Genomic DNA, 17574 nt, shown 5'->3' with positions numbered 1-17574 from the left:
ATTTGAGCCTTTCCTGAGTCTCATTTACTTTTCCTAACTTTACTCACAGACCAGTGGGAAACAGAGAGCAAGAAAGCTCCCCCTTGACTGCATGCCCAGCAGCTAGTATGTGCCTGGCACATAGAGCAGTTGTGTTCAGTAAATACCTGCTGGGTGAATGACTCATGCCTTGTGCAGAGCGTCTATCAGTTGGGTCTATTCTGGCAGCTGTCTCTGGAAAAGTCTCACTGGCACAATCATGGCTTTGCAGAGCTTCCTCTTCCCTCTCTTTCTCATGACAATCTGCCTTGTCTCATTTATGGCACAGAGAAAGGTCAATTTCAGGCCAGTAACCACTGATTATTTTTTCCCTTGTCCCAGGCGGTGGTTATCATGGGTGTGGTGCTACAAGGTGCCAACCTGTATGGTTACATCAGGTGTAAGGTGGGCAGCAGAAAGAATTTAACCAGCATGGCTACTTCATATTTTGGAAAGCAGTTCTTACGACAAGTAAGTGTTTTCTGGATGTGATCAGTAACTGATGCAATTATTTCTAATCTTTTTTTTTAGACGGAGTCTTGCTCTGTCGCCCAGGCTGAAGTGCAGTGGCGCAGTCTTGGCTCACTGCAAGCTCTGCCTCCCGGGTTCACACCATTCTCCTGCCTCAGTCTCCTGAGTAGCTGGGACCACAGGTGCCCGCCACCACGCCCAGCTAATTTTTTTGTATTTTTACTGGAGACGGGGTTTCGCCTTGTTAGCCAGGATGGTCTTGATCTCCTGACTTCATGATCCTCCTGCCTCGGCCTCCCAAAGTGCTGGGATTACAGGTGTGAACCACTGCACCTGGCCCATAATTTAATTTTTATGAAATGCTCCTGAACAGAAGTTTTTTAAAGGCATTTAGTTATTTAAATATAAAGATAAAGATGTTTTAATTGCTCTTTGGGGGTGTTCCAGACATTCTGGAAGTGTATTATCAGTATCCTAAAATTATTTTAAAGCCAGGAAGGATAAACTATCATTGATAATAACTTATTTTTTAAAAATTACTTTTAAGTTCAGTTGTTTTTCATTAATTATGGGAGCTTTAAGTGAATATTCTTGAAGAATGTATGCTGTATGGTTTTTTTGAGACGGAGTCTTGCTCTGTCACCCAGCCTGGAATGTAGTGGCACGATCTTGGCTCACTGCAAGCCCCGCCTCATTCTTCTGCCTCAGCCTCCCCAGTAGCTAGGACTACAGGCACCAGCCACCGTACCCGGCTAATTTTTTTGTATTTTTAGTAGAGATGGGGTTTCACTGTGTTGCCAGGATGGTCTCGATCTCCTGACCTTGTGATCTGCCCGCCTCGGCCTCCCAAAGTGCTGGGATTACAGGTGTGAGCCACGGCGCCCAGCCTGTATGTTGTATGGTTTTAGGGAGAACAGTTGAATCACAATAGGACCATAACATTTGTACTCAGATGTTTTTTTCCCCCTAGAACATAAGGATTTTACTATAATACCCCAACATCAGGGTTTTCAGGAGGATTAGTCGTCGTAGGTAAATAATTATTGGTTAAATCTCTTGGGAAAAGTGACAAGGTCAGCCGGGTGCGGTGGCTCATGCCTATAATCCCAGCACTTTGGGCGGCCGGGGCGGGCAGATCACCTGAGGTCGGGAGTTCGAGACCAGCCTGATCAATATGGAGAAACCCTATCTCTACTAAAAATATAAAATTAGCCAGGTGTGGTGGCACATGCCTGTAATCCCAACTACTAGGGAGGCTGAGGCAGGAGAATCTCTTGAACATGGGAGGCGGAGGTTGTGGTGAGCTGCGATCGCGCCATTGCACTCCAGCCTGGGAGTTCGCTCTTATTCCAACAAGAGCGAAACTCCGTCTCAAAAAAAAAAAAAAAAAGAAAAGTGACAAGGTCTTTATATGGGTAATACCTTGCATTTGGTTAGTACAGTAGGTTGGGCAAGTGATGTTATATAGGACAGGGATTCTCAAACTCGAACATACATGAGAATCACCTAGAGGGCACAAGATTGCTGAGTTCCACCTCCAGACTCCTTATTCAGTAGATCTAGGGGTAGGGTCTCATAATTTGCATTTCTCCCAAGTTTCTGGGTGGTACTGAGGGTGCTGGTGCAGGGATTACATTTTAGATAACTAAAGCCCTGAGAAATTAAATTATTTACTTAAGATTATACAGCTAATAAGTGGTACAAAGCTAGATCTTAAACCCAGCCCTTCATACTCAAGATTTATTGTTCTTTTTATGCTACTGTACAGTTTCTCTTCCAGAAGATGAAAAGTAGAGAAAGTGAATATTCACGTAGGGACATGATCATCTCATTCTGAAGGATATTTGCATGGTCCCAGTATACCTTTACTGTGGTCCACCTTAGGGTAACTTTCATGTATGTACTTACTAGGTTTTTATCCTTAGAATTTTCAGTGTTTCTGAAGGTCTGGGGAGGGACATGGAATACAGGTGAAATTAAACCTTAAACCTGGCATAACATGGATAGGGTTAGTGTCTTACATGGTACTGGCATCTGCTCAAATGGGACAAACTGGACAGCTGGGTGGATGATGGTATCCATGGGTTTACTTCAGTAGCGCGTGTCTACTTTTTTTTTTTGGAGACAGAATCTCGCTCTTTCTACCCAGGCTGGAGTGCAGTGGCGTGATCTTGGCCCACTGCAAGCTCTGCCTCCTGGGCTCACGCCATTCTCCTGCCTCAGCCTCCCGAGTAGCTGGGACTGCAGGCACCCGCCACCATGCCCAGCTAATTTTTTGTATTTTTAGTAGAGACGGGGTTTCACCGTGTTAGAGCCAGGATAGTCTCTATCTCCTGACCTTGCGATCCGCCCACCTCAGCCTCCCAAAGTGGTGGTATTACAGGGCGTGAGCCACCGCTCCTGTCCTGGCATGTCTACTTTTTAATGTGATTGGGCCATTGTATGTAAGGTAATGCTCTGCTTAGAAATACAGAATGTTTTCCTAGGCATAGGCCTTGAAGTCCATGGTGTGTGAAGTGAAATAACTTTGATATTACGGAGTTGTTTTTTTTTTTGTCTTTTGCAGAACACTGGAGATGATCAGACTTCCTGAATAGAGAAAACTTAATGTGCTTTGTTACATTGGGGGAACAACTGAAGAGATTCTTGACTCTGAACCTTTTAGAGCTTAGTCCATGTTGCAACGAGGAGTGTTGGCTTTGTTTTTCCACTTAAAAACTTTATTTATAAAAAGGAAAAGTAGTTTTCATGTTAAGTTTTTATTTCCTTTCCAGCATTTGGGGCTAGAAAGTATATGTTGGCACTAGAAACATTGTCAAGATTTATTCTGTGGTGTAGGTATGCACATGTTCCATAGGTATGCACACAGCCATGTAGTATCAGTGTATCCCAAGTTAATGAAAGTGTTCATTTACATAGGTAATGGAGACCTTTGCATTTTGATCCATAAAACATGGGAGGATGGTCTTAGTCTGTCTCAAAGCTCTATGTGTTTACATATTATTTCTGTAGATGATTTTCAGGAGTAAATTTTGCTTCCATGGTAAGAGTGAGCACTTTGGCTTATGTATAAGTTAGAAATTATTGTTAGTTTTTAATATGTACTTCATGGGGAAATTTCTTAGACATATACAAGCAAGTGAAAACAATTAGGGCCAGTGGTATTAACTACTTTCTAAAATCTTATTTTTATTTGTAAGAAGTCATTTACTTAAGGCCCAGTTAATATAAGTGGAATCATCATCGTTTGTTTAAGGAATACCCAGAGATTGCTGCTGTTCTATTTATTTTACAGAAAGGATAGCTAGATTGAAAGCTCTTCAGTGGACCTTGAGCTAATAGATCTTTTACCACTAAAAGAGCATTATTCTCATGTCATAATGAGAATAATCATTTACATACTTGGCATAATAAATGCCTAAAAGACATTTTATTTTCTGAATCTATTTTTTTTTCTTGCTATAATGGGGATATTGTAAATTATGCATTTGTATTAATGGTATTTCTTAAAGCATTCTGTGTAACTGTAAACCAGTTTACAAACTATTGTAGGCATTTGTAAATTCTGTTGTAGGTATTATAAACTTTGTTGAAGTCTTAATCAGCAGATTATGTTGTGAATATATTTGTACATTGTTAAAATAGTTTTTAAGATTATTTGTTTAATTGAATAAGTGTCTTATTGGAGTGATAGCTTTGAAGGTGCAAAACTTTATATTTGTATAAAATTCTACTGTTTACAAGGTATTTGACATGTGTAATCTCATTTAATCCTCATGACAAATATGTAATACTTTAGACGATTTAACAGAACTTCTGGTTATTGAGTGACTTTCCTAAGGAAAACAGATTACAGGAATATCTGTAGGATATAAAACATGATATATTAGTATTTTTAGAGAAAATATTTGCTCTAAATGCCTTTTCCTTTCTTAAAAATTAATAATTTGTTAAGAGCTTGTTTATTTTACTTATACTCAGCTGTTCTGTCTGGTGAGAAGAATTGATACTGCACTGAAGACATTTTAAAATTTAATCTGAAGGATCTAACCTAAATCTTTAGGGTTGAGAGTCTAACAGAGGATACATTGGTATAGTTCTTTTAGATAACTGTGTTATTTGAACTGTAATCCTAAACCAAGTAACAACTGAATTTTAGAATATGCATGTGGCAGGAGCTACCATGTATTCCCTAATACTCATTTTTCCCCTTTTATAGATTTACCACCTAATTAGCTAGGGCATGGCATCCTGGAATAAAGATAACCTTTCCCAAATTTTATCGCTGTATCTTGGTGTGGCCACATGACCGAGTTCGGGCCAGTGGATACATTTCCAGGAAGTATCCTTAAAAGGAGGAGGCATGCCCATCCCTTCCCCCTTTTTCCTGAAAGGTAGACACAGTGCAGGAACTAGAGCAGCCATCTTGGACTATGTGGTAAAGGCTTCGTTTTGTGAATGGCAGATAAATGAGGTAGATACTGTCTGAATCCCGTCTTGTGAACTGCTTGTCTGAATTTTTTTTTGAGACAGAGCTTTTGCTCTTGTCGCCCTGGCTGGAGTGCAGTGGTGTGATCTCGGCTCATTGCAACCTCTGCCTCCTGGGTTCAAGCGATTCTCTTGCCTCAGCCTCCCTACTAGCTGGGATTACCACCCTGCCACCACGCCTGGCTAATTTTTGTATTTTTAGTAGAGATGGAGTTTCACCGTGTTAGCCAGGATGGTTTCTATCTCCTGACCTCGTGATCCGTCCGCCTCGGCCTCGCGAAGTACTGGGATTACAGGCGTGAGCCACCATGCCTGGCCAGCTGTCTGAACTTTTAATAAAAGTGAAGGGAACTATCTTCTTCAAGTATTATTGTTCTGACTTCTCTGTTGCTCATAGCCTAACTGGATTCTTGTCAATACAGTGCACTTTTGAGCATTATCCATGATTATTTCCATTTGTACTAACTTTCCATATTGTACTAACTGGAGTTGTTAGTACAGTACACTCCAGTTGTTAGTACAGTATTAGAGATGTAATAATTTAGTAAATACATAGTTGATCTTTATGTAGTACTTAAGTGAATATTATAGTTGCCACTGAGTTGCACTGTCCCAGATGCTGTTGCTACATAAAACTCCACCCCCAGAATTACTGGTACTGGTGAAAAACAAGATATTTTATTATGCTTACAAATTCTGTAGGACAGGAATTTGGATGGAGCATGGTGATGGCTGGGGCAGGAGCCAGGAAGTGGCATGGAGCTTTTCAGCCACTGACCTGGAGGTTGACATTCACTGTCAGCTGTGGCGTCAGCTAGGCTGTTGGTTGGAACACCTACACTGTGTAGTTTCTCCCTGAGGGCACATTTGACTTCTTCACAACCTGGCACTGGGTTCTAACAATGAGTCTTCCAAGAGAGCAAGAGAAGTGCATGGCATTTTAATGACTAGTCTTGGAATTCACATTATGTCTCTTCTGTCATACTTCATTGGATAAAGCAATAACCAAGGTCCATCCAGCTTCAATAGAAGGGTACATAGAGCCCAGTACTTAATGAGAGGAGTGTTAAGATTACATTATAATAAGAGTATGTGGGATGGGAGATACTCTTTGGAAAATAAAATCTGACACTTTAATCATTTCATCAAGACTGAAGAAATTAGGAGAGACTGAGGATAAGTGGTTTTCCTCTCTATTGTCCCTGGTCAGCCTTGGATACAGGTGAATTGACTGAATGGTGCTAGTAAAATGAAAGTAGAATCTTTTTTTTTTTTTTTTTTTTTTTGACATAGAGTTTCGCTCTCGTTGCCCAGACTGGAGTGCAGTGGCATGATCGTGGCTCACTGCAACCTCCACCTGTCTGGTTCAAGCGATTCTCCTGCCTCAGCATCCCAAGTAGCTGAGACTACAGGTGTCTGCCACCACGGCTAATTTTGTATTTTTAGTAGAGATGGAGTTTCTCTATGTTGGTCAGGCTAGTCTTGAACTCCCGACCTCAGGTGATCCGCCTGTCTCAGCCTCCCAGAGTGCTGGGATTACAGGTGTGAGCCACCGCGCCTAGCCCTAGTAAAATCACATTCTAATTCCACATCTCCCAGAGTATTCTTTGACCCAGACCTCTAAATAGATAGGTAAAGATGTGTGTGTGCGCACGCAGAGGTGATGGCACATTAATTCCAACATATAGGTACTATGGGCCTTTTAAAATCTGTGTAACTCTTAGAGCTTATTAAAGTTCTTTTATGTATTATCTCGTATGATTCTCCCCAAGAGGGAAAAATGACAATTATGTACCATGTAACCTCATGTTACAGGTAGGTAACTAATAGAGAAGTAAAATAATTTATTGAAGGTTGCATATAGTAGAGATAGTAATGCTCACTAAACGTTCCATTTGTTCTACATTTCCCAGCTTCCTTAATTCGTTTGAGGCCATGAAATGTGAGTGAACAATGGCCAATGAAATGTGAATGAAAGTGAATAGAGATGCTGGGTGCCTGAATAGCATAGGACAGTTTTAGACAGCAAAGAATTATCCTGTATCTCATGACTTCTTTGTACCTCGCTGAATAATTATGTACATGGAAATCCTGTTTATAATGAGAAAAGAAAAGCAACCCTTACAGCTGTCAGTTGGAAGCTGACCTGGCTCTAATGGCTAGGCTATTCTGTTGAATATAAACAATTTTATAGAACACCAACATCTGACAAGGCCACTCTGAATGTGGTGGTGGAAGACAAAAATTAAGACACTCCATAGTCATGTTAAACTTAGAAACAAGATTCTGTGTAAATCATAGAGCGACCAAACATTCCTGTCTCTTGGCTTACATGTGTGATAGTTGGTTCATTACCCATTGGATCACTGTGTTCCTTCTTCCTCCTAGATTAAAAATTTTAATATTTACAGTCATTTAGAATTGCCCTTGCTTTCTGAAAGTACTCAATCCAGAGTAAAACTAGGATTCATGGAGCCCTTCTTGAAATCACCCAACACAACCCCAAATCCTATAAAAAGCCCTTCCCAGCACTCCCATACTGAGGCACCCCATGGTTCCCCATGGTATGTGATCTCTCTTGTGCAAAAGCATGCTGATAAACCCAACTCGATTCAATCAGATCTGTTCCTCACGATCTCTGGTGGACATCGACAATAATTTTTTGAGCATATATTATAATTCCATTTCATATTTTTGTTGTTGCAGATCTGCAATACTTGATTTGCCCAAAAATGCAATTACCAGTTAAGTGAGGGAAAGTTGTAGTCTTTGTTCAGTACGTAACCAAGAGTTTTCTATCATTTTAAAAACTCACTAGTGGCAACATTGCTTGTGGCATTTGAGTTCCAGGTCAAAAGTACTGCAGTAGTCTGCATTTGTAGTGGGCACATTAATGGTAATTATATGTACATATGCAAGCACCTAATTATTGTGTCATCAGGAGTTTTGGCCATTTCTAGATTGAATTACATACTATCATAAGTTGCTTTCTTTTATTTCTCTGTTACATTACAGTTAGATATTAAAGATACCTTTAATCATGATAGATGATTAAAAATATGCCTGAGGTTAAGTTATATTGTTTGTGTTTTAGAATAATAAAACATGTTTTAAAATATTTCTGATAAAAAGTGGCTGTGAGCCTGAAGGGGTGAAAACCATTAGTCTACAGCCATTGATGAACAGTCTGTCCCTTAGGCCCTTTTAGTTGGAGCTGGAGAGTGGATAGACATGAACTTGAACTCTGGTGTTCTAATATTCTGTGTTGTTTACTGAAGGTAGATGCCATGTGCTTTGGAAATCAGCATGGACATTCTGTGAAATAAGAGAAGCAATTTTCTCATTTAGATGGTCTATCATGGGTGGTAATGTCTAGTGTTCCAAGTGAATGTAGTAGATGCTGCTTATATTAATTTAAGAGAAATCCTATACATCTCATTTAAAAAAAAAAAAATTCCTAGAGAAACATTTCCAGAATGGTGGAGTATGGATCTTTGAATATCTGATTCTGCATAAAATCAACGAGTACACTGGCAGAAGTGATCAAAATAAACTTTTTGAAACTCTGGAAATTAACCAAAGGATTGCAACAACCCAAAGAAAATGTGTTTGAGAAAAAGGCTGAATCTCTGTATGATCAGTAAGCTTTGTGGTGTTTTAACTTGTCCTGTCCCCATCTTCTTCTTTTCACCTCCACAGTAGCCTTGAAAATCAGCAACCTTGAGACCACAGTAGCAGTGAAAACCAGTAGCCTAGAAGCCACTGAATGAATTTAGAGTCCCTCTAAGATAGATTTGGAGTTATCCAAGAAGCCCCATTCCCGGAGATTTGTCACTCCTTGACCTGCCTGGCAGCTCCCTGGAATAGTCCCAATCACAGGGCTTGTCTTCATTTAACCCAACTCAGGTCACTCAGTGAGGAAAGTATCCTCAGGTTGTTTGTCAGAAACAATTGGTGGCAATTATTTAAACAGCACAGTTGTCTGACATGGCTATACTAGCTGGGACAAATGAGAGACTGGCCAGAAAACTTAAAAATAAGGGGAGTGTGATTTCTATAGAGGCTTTGAAAAGTGCCAAAATATTCTCGGGAGCTAGAAAGTCAGGTAAAGGTGAGAGACTTACTGCTTCAATCACTTAAGGAAATCCCTGTCTAATCACATGCTCAAGACTAAAGTAACCAGGCAGAGATTTCGGTGACTCCAACATGACAGAATACAGAGTAAACAGAATTAGTCCTGGAAAGGTACTAGACATACCACCATTGCAATAAAAATAACAACAACAAATAGTAAACCCTACAAGGGTGGGGGGTGTGGGACAAATCTGATTTGCAAAGTTGCCACCTCATATTATTTAAATTTTCCAGTTTTCAACAACAACAAAAGATGTGAAGAAACAGCAATTATGTTATATATTGGGGGAAAAAAACCCAGAAAACAAACCATCCCTGAGAAAACCCAGACATTAGATCTACTAAACAAAAAGTTTGTCAACCTTTAAATATGCTTAAAAAACTAAAGGAAACCATGGACAAAGAACATGAGAAAGGAAAATAATGTGTAAACAAAGTGAAAATATCAGTAAACAGAAATCATGAAAGAAATTCTGGAGCTAAAAAATTATAGTTGAAAAATTTCCTAGAGGGGTTTACAGATATAAACAGGCAGAAGAATCAGCAAACTTGAGAATAAGACAAATAGGAATTATCCAGTCTGAGGAACAGGAAGAAAAAAGAATGAAGAATGAACAGAGCCTGAGGGATCTGTGGCATGCTATCAAGTTACTAACATATGCATTATAGGGGTTCCAGAAGATGGAGAGAAAAAAGCAGAAATAATATTTGAAGAAATAATGACTGAGACTTCCCAAATTCAATGAAATACATGAGCTACACATTCAAGAAGCTCAACAAATTATAAGTAGGATAAACTCAGAGATCTATTACTAAGCACATTACAATCAAGCTGTCAAAAGCCAGAGACAAAAGGAATTGTTAAAGTAGCAGGAGGAAAACAACTTATTACATATAAGGGATCCTCAATAAGATTAAATGCCTACCACTCATCAGAAACTACAGAGGTCAGAAGGCTGTAGAATGACATATTCAAAGTGCTAAAAGAAAACAGAGAATTTTAGATCTAGCAAAACTATCCTTCAAAACTATAAGAAAGGATGAGCATGGTGGCTCACACTTGTAATCCCAGTACTTTAGGAGGCTGAGGCAGGAGGATTGCTTCAGCCCAGGAATTTGAGACCAGCCTGGGCAACATGGCAAAAAGCCATCTTTAGAAAAAATACAACAAACAACTGGGTGTGGTGGCGTGTGCTTGTGGTCCCAGCTACTCAGGAGGCTGAGGTGGGAGGATCACTTGAGTCTGGCAGGTTGAGGCCTGATTGCGTCACTGCACTCCTACTTGGGTGACAGAGTGAGACTCCCTCTCAAAAAAAAAAAAAAAAAAATGTAGAAATTAAAACACACCCAGATAAAAACTAAGAGAATTCATTGCTAGCAGACCTGCCTTACAAGAAATGCTAAAAGAAGTCCTTTAGGCTGAAATGAAAGAACACTAGACAATAACTCCAATCCACATGAGGAAATAAAAAGCATCATTAAAGGTAACTACATAGGTAAATATGAAATACAGTATAAATCTATTTTTGTTTGTAATTCTTTTCCTGTCTGACCCAAAAGACAACTACATAGAGCAATTCTTATGAAATAATGTTGATAGGGTTATAACTTATAAAGATGCAATTTGTACGATGATAATAGCACAAAGGAGGAGGGAGGGAATAGAGCTATACTAAAGTTTTCGAGTATTACTGAAATTAGCTTGGCATTAATCTGAACTTAGATTATGTTAAGATATTAATCATAGTCCCTAGGACAACCACTAAGAAAAAAACTCAAAAAATACAATAAGAGGAACAAGAAGGAAATTAAAATGATATACTAGAAAATACCTATTTAATACAAAAGGAAGTAGTGGAGAAATGAAATCAAAAGACATAAGATGCATGAAAGGAAAAGAGCAGATATCCCACAAATAACTCCCACCTTATCAGTAATTATATTAGAAGAAAACCAGTTAAATATTTCAATCAAAAGACAGATAGGTGGCTGGGCGCAGTGGCTCATGCCTGTAATCCCAGAACTTTGGGAGGCCCAGGTGGGCCGAGGTGGGCGGATCACTTGAGGTCCCGAGTTCAAGACCAGCCTGGCCAACATGGTGAAACCCCATCTCTACTAAAATTACAATTTATCTGGATATGGTGGCGGGTGCCTGTAATCCCAACTACTCTGGAGGCTGAGGGATGAGAATTGCTTGAACCCGGGAGGTGGAGGTTGCAGTGAGCTGATATCACGCCACAACACTCCAGCGTGGGTGACAGTGAGACTCCATCTCAAAAAATCAAAACAAAACCAAACCAAACCAAAAAAAAAAAAAAAAACCAAAAAAACCCAAAAAACCAAAAAAAACCCACAAAAAAACAAGTTGGCAAAAAACATGATCCAACTATATGCTGTCTACAAGAGGCACACTTTAGATTCAAAGACACAAACAGGTAGAAAGTAAAAGTATAGAAACAGATATACCATGCAAACAGTAATGAAAAGATAGCTGGAGTGACTATGCTAATATCAAACAAAGTAGATTTTAAGGCAAAAATTGTTTCAAGGGACAAAGAAGGGCATCACATACTGATAAAAGGACCAATCCATCAGAAAGACATAACACTTAAAAACAAATATGCACTTAAAAAATCCCACACAGGAAACAAAAGCTGACAAAACTAAACGATTTAATAATTATTAACAATTAATTTACTTTTTTTTTTTGAGATGGCATCTCACTCTATCACCCAGGCTGGAGCGTAGTGGCGCTATCTCAGCTCACTGTGACCACCCGCTCCCATGCTCAAGCAATTCTCCTGCCTTAGCCTCCTGAGTAGCTGGGATTACAGGCCTGCACCATCACACCAGGCTAATTTTTGTATTTTTAGTAGAGATGGGATTTCACCATGTTGGCCAGGCTGATCTCAAACTCCTGACCTCAAGTGAGCTGTCTGCCTTAGCTTCCCAAAGTGCTGGGATTACAGGCATGAGCTTCTGAGCCTGGCATAACAATATACTCTTAATAATTATTAATAACTAAATGAGATAATCCATGTGAAAGAGTCAGCATAGTCCCAGGTACGTGGTAAGCACTTGATAGTGATAATTCTTATTTAGAAAGAAGAACTGAGTTTCTTTGCTAGTTAAAGGTAAAGAAGTCAGAAAATCTAACAATAGTGGCTGGAGACATCAACACTTCATTTATAATAATGCATAGAAGTAGGCAGATGATCAACTAGGAAAAAGAGGATTCAACAGCACTATAAACAAACTAAATCTGCTGGGCACGGTGGCTCATGTCTGTAATCCCAGCACTTTGGGAGGCTGGAGTGGGCAAGTCACTTGAGGTCAGGAGTTCGAGACCAGCCTGGCCAACATGGTAAAACCCCGTCTCTGCGAAAAATACAAAAATTAGCCGGGTGTGGTGGTGCATGCCTGTAATCCCAGCTACTCGGGAAGCTGAGGCAGGAGAATCACTTGAACTTGGGAGGCGGAAGATTCGGTGAGCCAAGATCACGCCACGGCACTCCAGCCTGGGTAACAAAGTGAGAGTCTGTCTCAAAAAACAAGCAAACAAACAAAAACCAAACAGACATCTGTAGAGACTCTGTCCAACAATAGCAGGATACACATTCTACTCAAATGCACATGGAACATTCTCCACGCTAGATTGCATGTTAGGCCATAAAACAGGCTTCGATAAATTTAAAATTATTGAAGTCATACAAAGTATGGCTTCAATAAATTTAAAATAATTGAAGTCATACAAAGTATAATCTTTGGTCAAAATGGAATTAAATTAGAAATGAATAACACAAGGGAATTTGGGAAATTCACAAAGATGAGAAAATTAAACAACATACTGCTAAATAATCAATGGGTCAAAGAAGAAATCACAAGGGAAATTAGAAAGTATTTTGAGATTAATGAAAATGGAAACACAACATACCAACACTTATGGGATGCAGCTATAACAGTGTTTATAGAGAAATCTGTAACTGTACAGTTTTTTGTTTTTTTTTTAAAGAAGAGATCTCAAATCAACAGTCTCACCTTTCATCTTAAGAAACTAGAAGATGACCATAGTAAATCAAAGTAAGCAGAAGGAAGGAAATAATAGATTAGAAAGGAAATAAAAAACATAAAGACTGGAAAAACAATAGAGAAAATCAACAAAACTAGAAGTTGGTTATTTGAAGAAAAGATTAACAAAATTGACAAACCTGGAATCAGATTGAAAGAGAAGATACCACTACTGTTTACTGAAAAAGCAACCCTTACTGAATGCGTTTGTGAAGTGATTGGTTATCCCAGTAGAATATACACCACTTTACACCTATTTTTTGTGTGAACATTCCGTTATGAAAGCATTCAAACGTTGTTGTTTCTCCAAAAAGTGCTTTCCACGAATTGTTTCATCCTTGTGACTTTCTTAGAATGCAGAAGCTGTTGTGTTTAGTAAACTAATCATTAAGAACTTGTATTTGATTCAGGCAGATCTGAGTTGTGGATCCAGTTCAATATCCTTTTTTAGACTTTGAGAAAGTCACTTACCCCATTTTTACAGATGAGGCTGCAGGCTCAGAGTCATAAGCACAAATAAATACCCTCGAGATGGGAGGAGCTTGTGAGGATTAAATGAGATAACTCATGTAAAATGTTCAGTATAGTCCCAAGCCCACAGTAAGCACTCGATAATAGTAACTTGCTTAGGTGGAAAACCGAATTATTAAGCTAAAGGTGGAGCAGTCAGGAGACCTAACCCCTAGTTAAGTGGTTCCTCTTTAATTTAGATTCTCATCTAGTATATGGCATGGATAATCCAAAAGTAGCAAAGCAGTCAATTACAGGAAAGAATGCTGATTTTATTTTATTTTTTATTTTGTTTAGAACAAGTTAGAGATGATAGAAGAAAAACTTTAAACAAAATAAATTTAACGGAGCAAAGAATGATTCATGGGAGTTGGGCTTTGCTCTGAAACATGTGCAATGAGTATTTACAGGCAGAAAAAGGCTGAAGAATGCAGAAACAAAGAACACAAGGTGGATTGGTTGTTTCAAAATTACTTTCCTGGTAAAGGTTAAAGTAGAGGGGACTTCCTTATCAGGCAGGCTAAAACTGGCTGTTTGGAGATGTGGCTATTATCTCCCTCTCTCTCCTGATTTCTTGGAAGGTCAGGTAAACAACGTAGTTTTGGCTTGGTGGCCTGGAACTTTACCGTGAGTAACTCCATTTTGGTTTGGTCTACTGCGGCCTAGTGCAGGACTTAGTTCAAACCAATGACCTCCTATAAATTTTATTTAACAGAGATCATAAGTTTATGAGCCGGTAACTTACTATAGCATTCATTTCTAATTTATAGTTAAAACACATCCTGTTATTTATTTTTTTCACATAATTGTTGAAATCCAAACTGCTGCGGATGAGTCTTAATGTTTTTTAAACATTTCTTCTAGGATGTTGCCTTTCTGCACAAGTCCCGGTTCCCTCTTGCTTGTAACTTGCACTTAGTCCTCTAGATGGCAATATAGGAACATATGATGTAAATGAAATAAACGCGTACTGGAGCACCCAATATACTCAGTTTAGTAAGAAATGATGGTTTTCCTACAAGTGGTGGGTTAGGACTAAATCCATGCATCTTATTGTGAAATTAGTCAAAATCAGTGCCAGGGAATGAATAGATGCTGAATAAATAAGTACAATAAAACACCCACAATGTACCAGACATCAAGACAGGTACTGTAGACACAGAGAGACGTAAGAACTATGTGTGATACGTGTCTACTTCCCTGATCTCAGCAAACCCTGCCATTTAACAAGTGAGGAAACTGAGCATTGGGGTTTAGTAGCTTTCCCGGGGTCGTGTAACTAGAGAGAGGTGAAGCTAGGACTTGTCAATGGTGAGGCTTTGATGATGAGCTTGAATTTAAGATATGTCAGATTTGAAGCCAATGGATCATATCAAAGTAGCAAAGTGCAGTGGAAACCTGGAACTCAACCTTAGGATTAGGCTAAAGGTATACATTTAAGAGGCGTCTCTGTGGTGCAGAGTGGAAGCTGTAACAATGTAGGAGTGGTCTATGGCAACTGTGTCTGTTAAAGAACTGATAGCTGAAGTGTAATTCCCAAAGAGGAAGGTGATATGGCAGAGGGTAAAGGGCATACACAGTACACAGACAAACCTGAGTTTAAATCCTGGCTTCATACTTACTTGCTGTGCTGTTCATGGACATTTAACTTCTTAAATATCACAAGGTACTTAATCTCTTTGACTCTTTGCCATAACCCTACGAGGGTTTTGGCATTTTACAGATGAGGAAACTGAGGGTTAGAGAATGTAGGAGTTGACCCAAGGTCATGGTGCATCTAGTACATGATGGATCCAAGGTTCCGATCTGGACAGTCTGCCTTAGGCTCACAGTGCTAAGTACCACACGCAGTTTCCCCAGTCATACCCCTTAGGACACCGCCTTTGTATGTGGGTCTCCTTGTGCCAGAGATGAATGCGGGCACGTGCAGGCGCGTGTGCACACACGCACACACACACAGAGAGATTTATTTCAAGGAGCTGGGTTACGCGGTTGTGGGAACTGACAAGTCGGGATTCAGTAGGGCAGGTCAGCAGGCTGGAACTCTCAGCAGGAGCTGATGTTGCAATCTTGAGGTCAACTTGCTACTTCCTCAGGGATATCTTAGTTTTGTTCGTAAGGCCTTTAACTGACTGGATGAGACATTCCCACACAGTAAAAGGGCAATCGATTTTACTTAATGTTAACAGATTGTAGATGTTAGCCACATCCATAAAATAACTTCAAAACAAACAACACCTACATCAGTGTTTGATTAAATAACTCAGTATTAGCCAAGTTGATGCAAAAAATTTACCATCACACGCCTCCAGTTGTCTGTAAACACTACGACAGCAGGAAGCCTATCTTTCTCATTTGCCTTCACATTGTCAGTGCATGGCCCAGTGCCAGGCACCTAATGGCACTCAATAAACATTTATTGGGCATGTACCCACCTTTTAACAGTGTAGGTGAAAGCCACTGTATATATGCTGGTTTCAGCTACTGCCCTGGGCTAGGTACAGATTTTCAGTGTATTCAGCTCACACATTACTTTCTCTGGGACTGCCTGGATAGAGCAGTGGAAGGACTGATCTCAAAGCAGGAGACAGATACACCTCCTTCCTGGAGATCTGGCTTGGCCAACTGGGTAGTTTTCCTTTTCAGAAGATGAAGCAATGGTCATTGCCAACAGCCATGAGGAGGGCTGCCGCTGCCAAGAGCCGAGTGGTGGTCCTGGTAGGACACTGCTCATACATTGTGTCTGTTCTTAGGTTTCAGCTGGCATCTGTTTCCAGCTCTTGGTGCTATTTGCAACTTTGTATCTTAGGATGAAGGCATAAAGGTTTTCAAGCAGCAAAACCTTCCAGGGTTAGATAAGAGTGTTTCACTGTGGATCTGTGAGCATCTATAGCCACTGTGTGCATCCTTCTGGGACCCCAGCAGCTGCTTCTGAGAAAACAGAGGGATGGAGAAGAGGACGCCATCCAGATGGTGGAAACATCTATCAAAAGTTAGGATGTCCTCCGGAAAGCCTCTTTGGGTGTCTGATTTCATATCTCCTTCCTCATCAAAGAGAATGGCATCACCACCTCCTATTTGATGAGAATTTAAACACATCTAGAACATGTGCTTTTCTTTTCTCCTCTCTCTGGGATCACGTCATACTGCCTCCCAGAATCCTGTCCTTAACCCCCTTCCTTAGAATTTACAGCATAGCCTGGCAACAACCAAGCATTCATCTTTATTCTAAAGTACCTAGGACAGAGCTGGATATGTGACAGATGCTCAAAGGCTGTTTAATCAAACAGGAAAAACCCATATTGGGAGTAGGGAGTAGTGGGAGGCAAAATGGTACTCTCAGTGAATTATAATATTTTAAAATTTGTCTGATAGAGAATATAAAGCAAACCAGAGACGCATAAAGGAAGGTCATGCTAATTTTCATGAGGTATTTTCTAACTCCAGGAACAAAATGGTGAAAGGGCATTCTAAGTCAAAGGAATTTATTGTGTAAAGATGTGAGAGTAACACACACACACACACGCACACACCCCACTCTGTGCTACAACCGCAAGAAACACTTTGTTCTTCAAATGCACCAAGCTCTCTTCAGCAGCGTTTTGTACTGGGTATAGGACACCTTTGAAAAATTCTGGATATTTATCCTTTGTCTTCTTGGCATGTTAAAAATATCTTCTGGCGGCCGGGCGTGGTGGCTCACGCCTGTAATCCCAGCACTTTGGGAGGCCGACGCGGGTGAGTCATGAGGTCAGGAGATTGAGACCATCCTGGCTACCACGGTGAAACCCCATCTCTACTAAAAATACATAAAACAAAATTAGCCGGGTGTGGTGGCGGGCACCTGTAGTCCCAGCTACTCGGGAGGCTGAGGCAGGAGAATGG

The 17574-nt window shown here is 40.0% G+C and overlaps 1 protein-coding gene across 6 annotated transcripts in view; it reads left to right on the top strand.

Annotated features, from left to right (window-relative positions):
* LOC105550392 (Golgi apparatus membrane protein TVP23 homolog B) overlaps positions 1-17574 on the top strand; it is a 64356-nt gene that overhangs the window by 21460 nt on the left and 25322 nt on the right. For 3 of the 6 annotated variants that reach the window (XM_011995296.1, XM_011995299.1, XM_011995295.1), the window contains exons 6-7: positions 361-489; positions 3056-4234. The exons of 1 other annotated variant lie outside the window; for it this stretch is intronic. In XM_011995296.1, coding sequence (XP_011850686.1) covers positions 361-489; positions 3056-3082 — 156 coding nt within the window. In that variant the 3' untranslated portion in view covers positions 3083-4234. Of the gene's footprint in view, positions 1-360; positions 511-3055; positions 4235-17574 lie in introns of those variants that run through there. 2 more of the 6 variants (XM_011995298.1, XM_011995297.1) reach the window with 2 other exon arrangements.

The sequence above is a fragment of the Mandrillus leucophaeus genome, unplaced genomic scaffold (genome assembly GCF_000951045.1).
Source record: "Mandrillus leucophaeus isolate KB7577 unplaced genomic scaffold, Mleu.le_1.0 Scaffold480, whole genome shotgun sequence".
Classification (NCBI taxonomy): Eukaryota; Metazoa; Chordata; class Mammalia; order Primates; family Cercopithecidae; genus Mandrillus; species Mandrillus leucophaeus.
The sequence above is the reverse complement of the archived record's forward strand: the minus strand, read 5'-3'. Positions and strand labels throughout refer to the sequence as shown.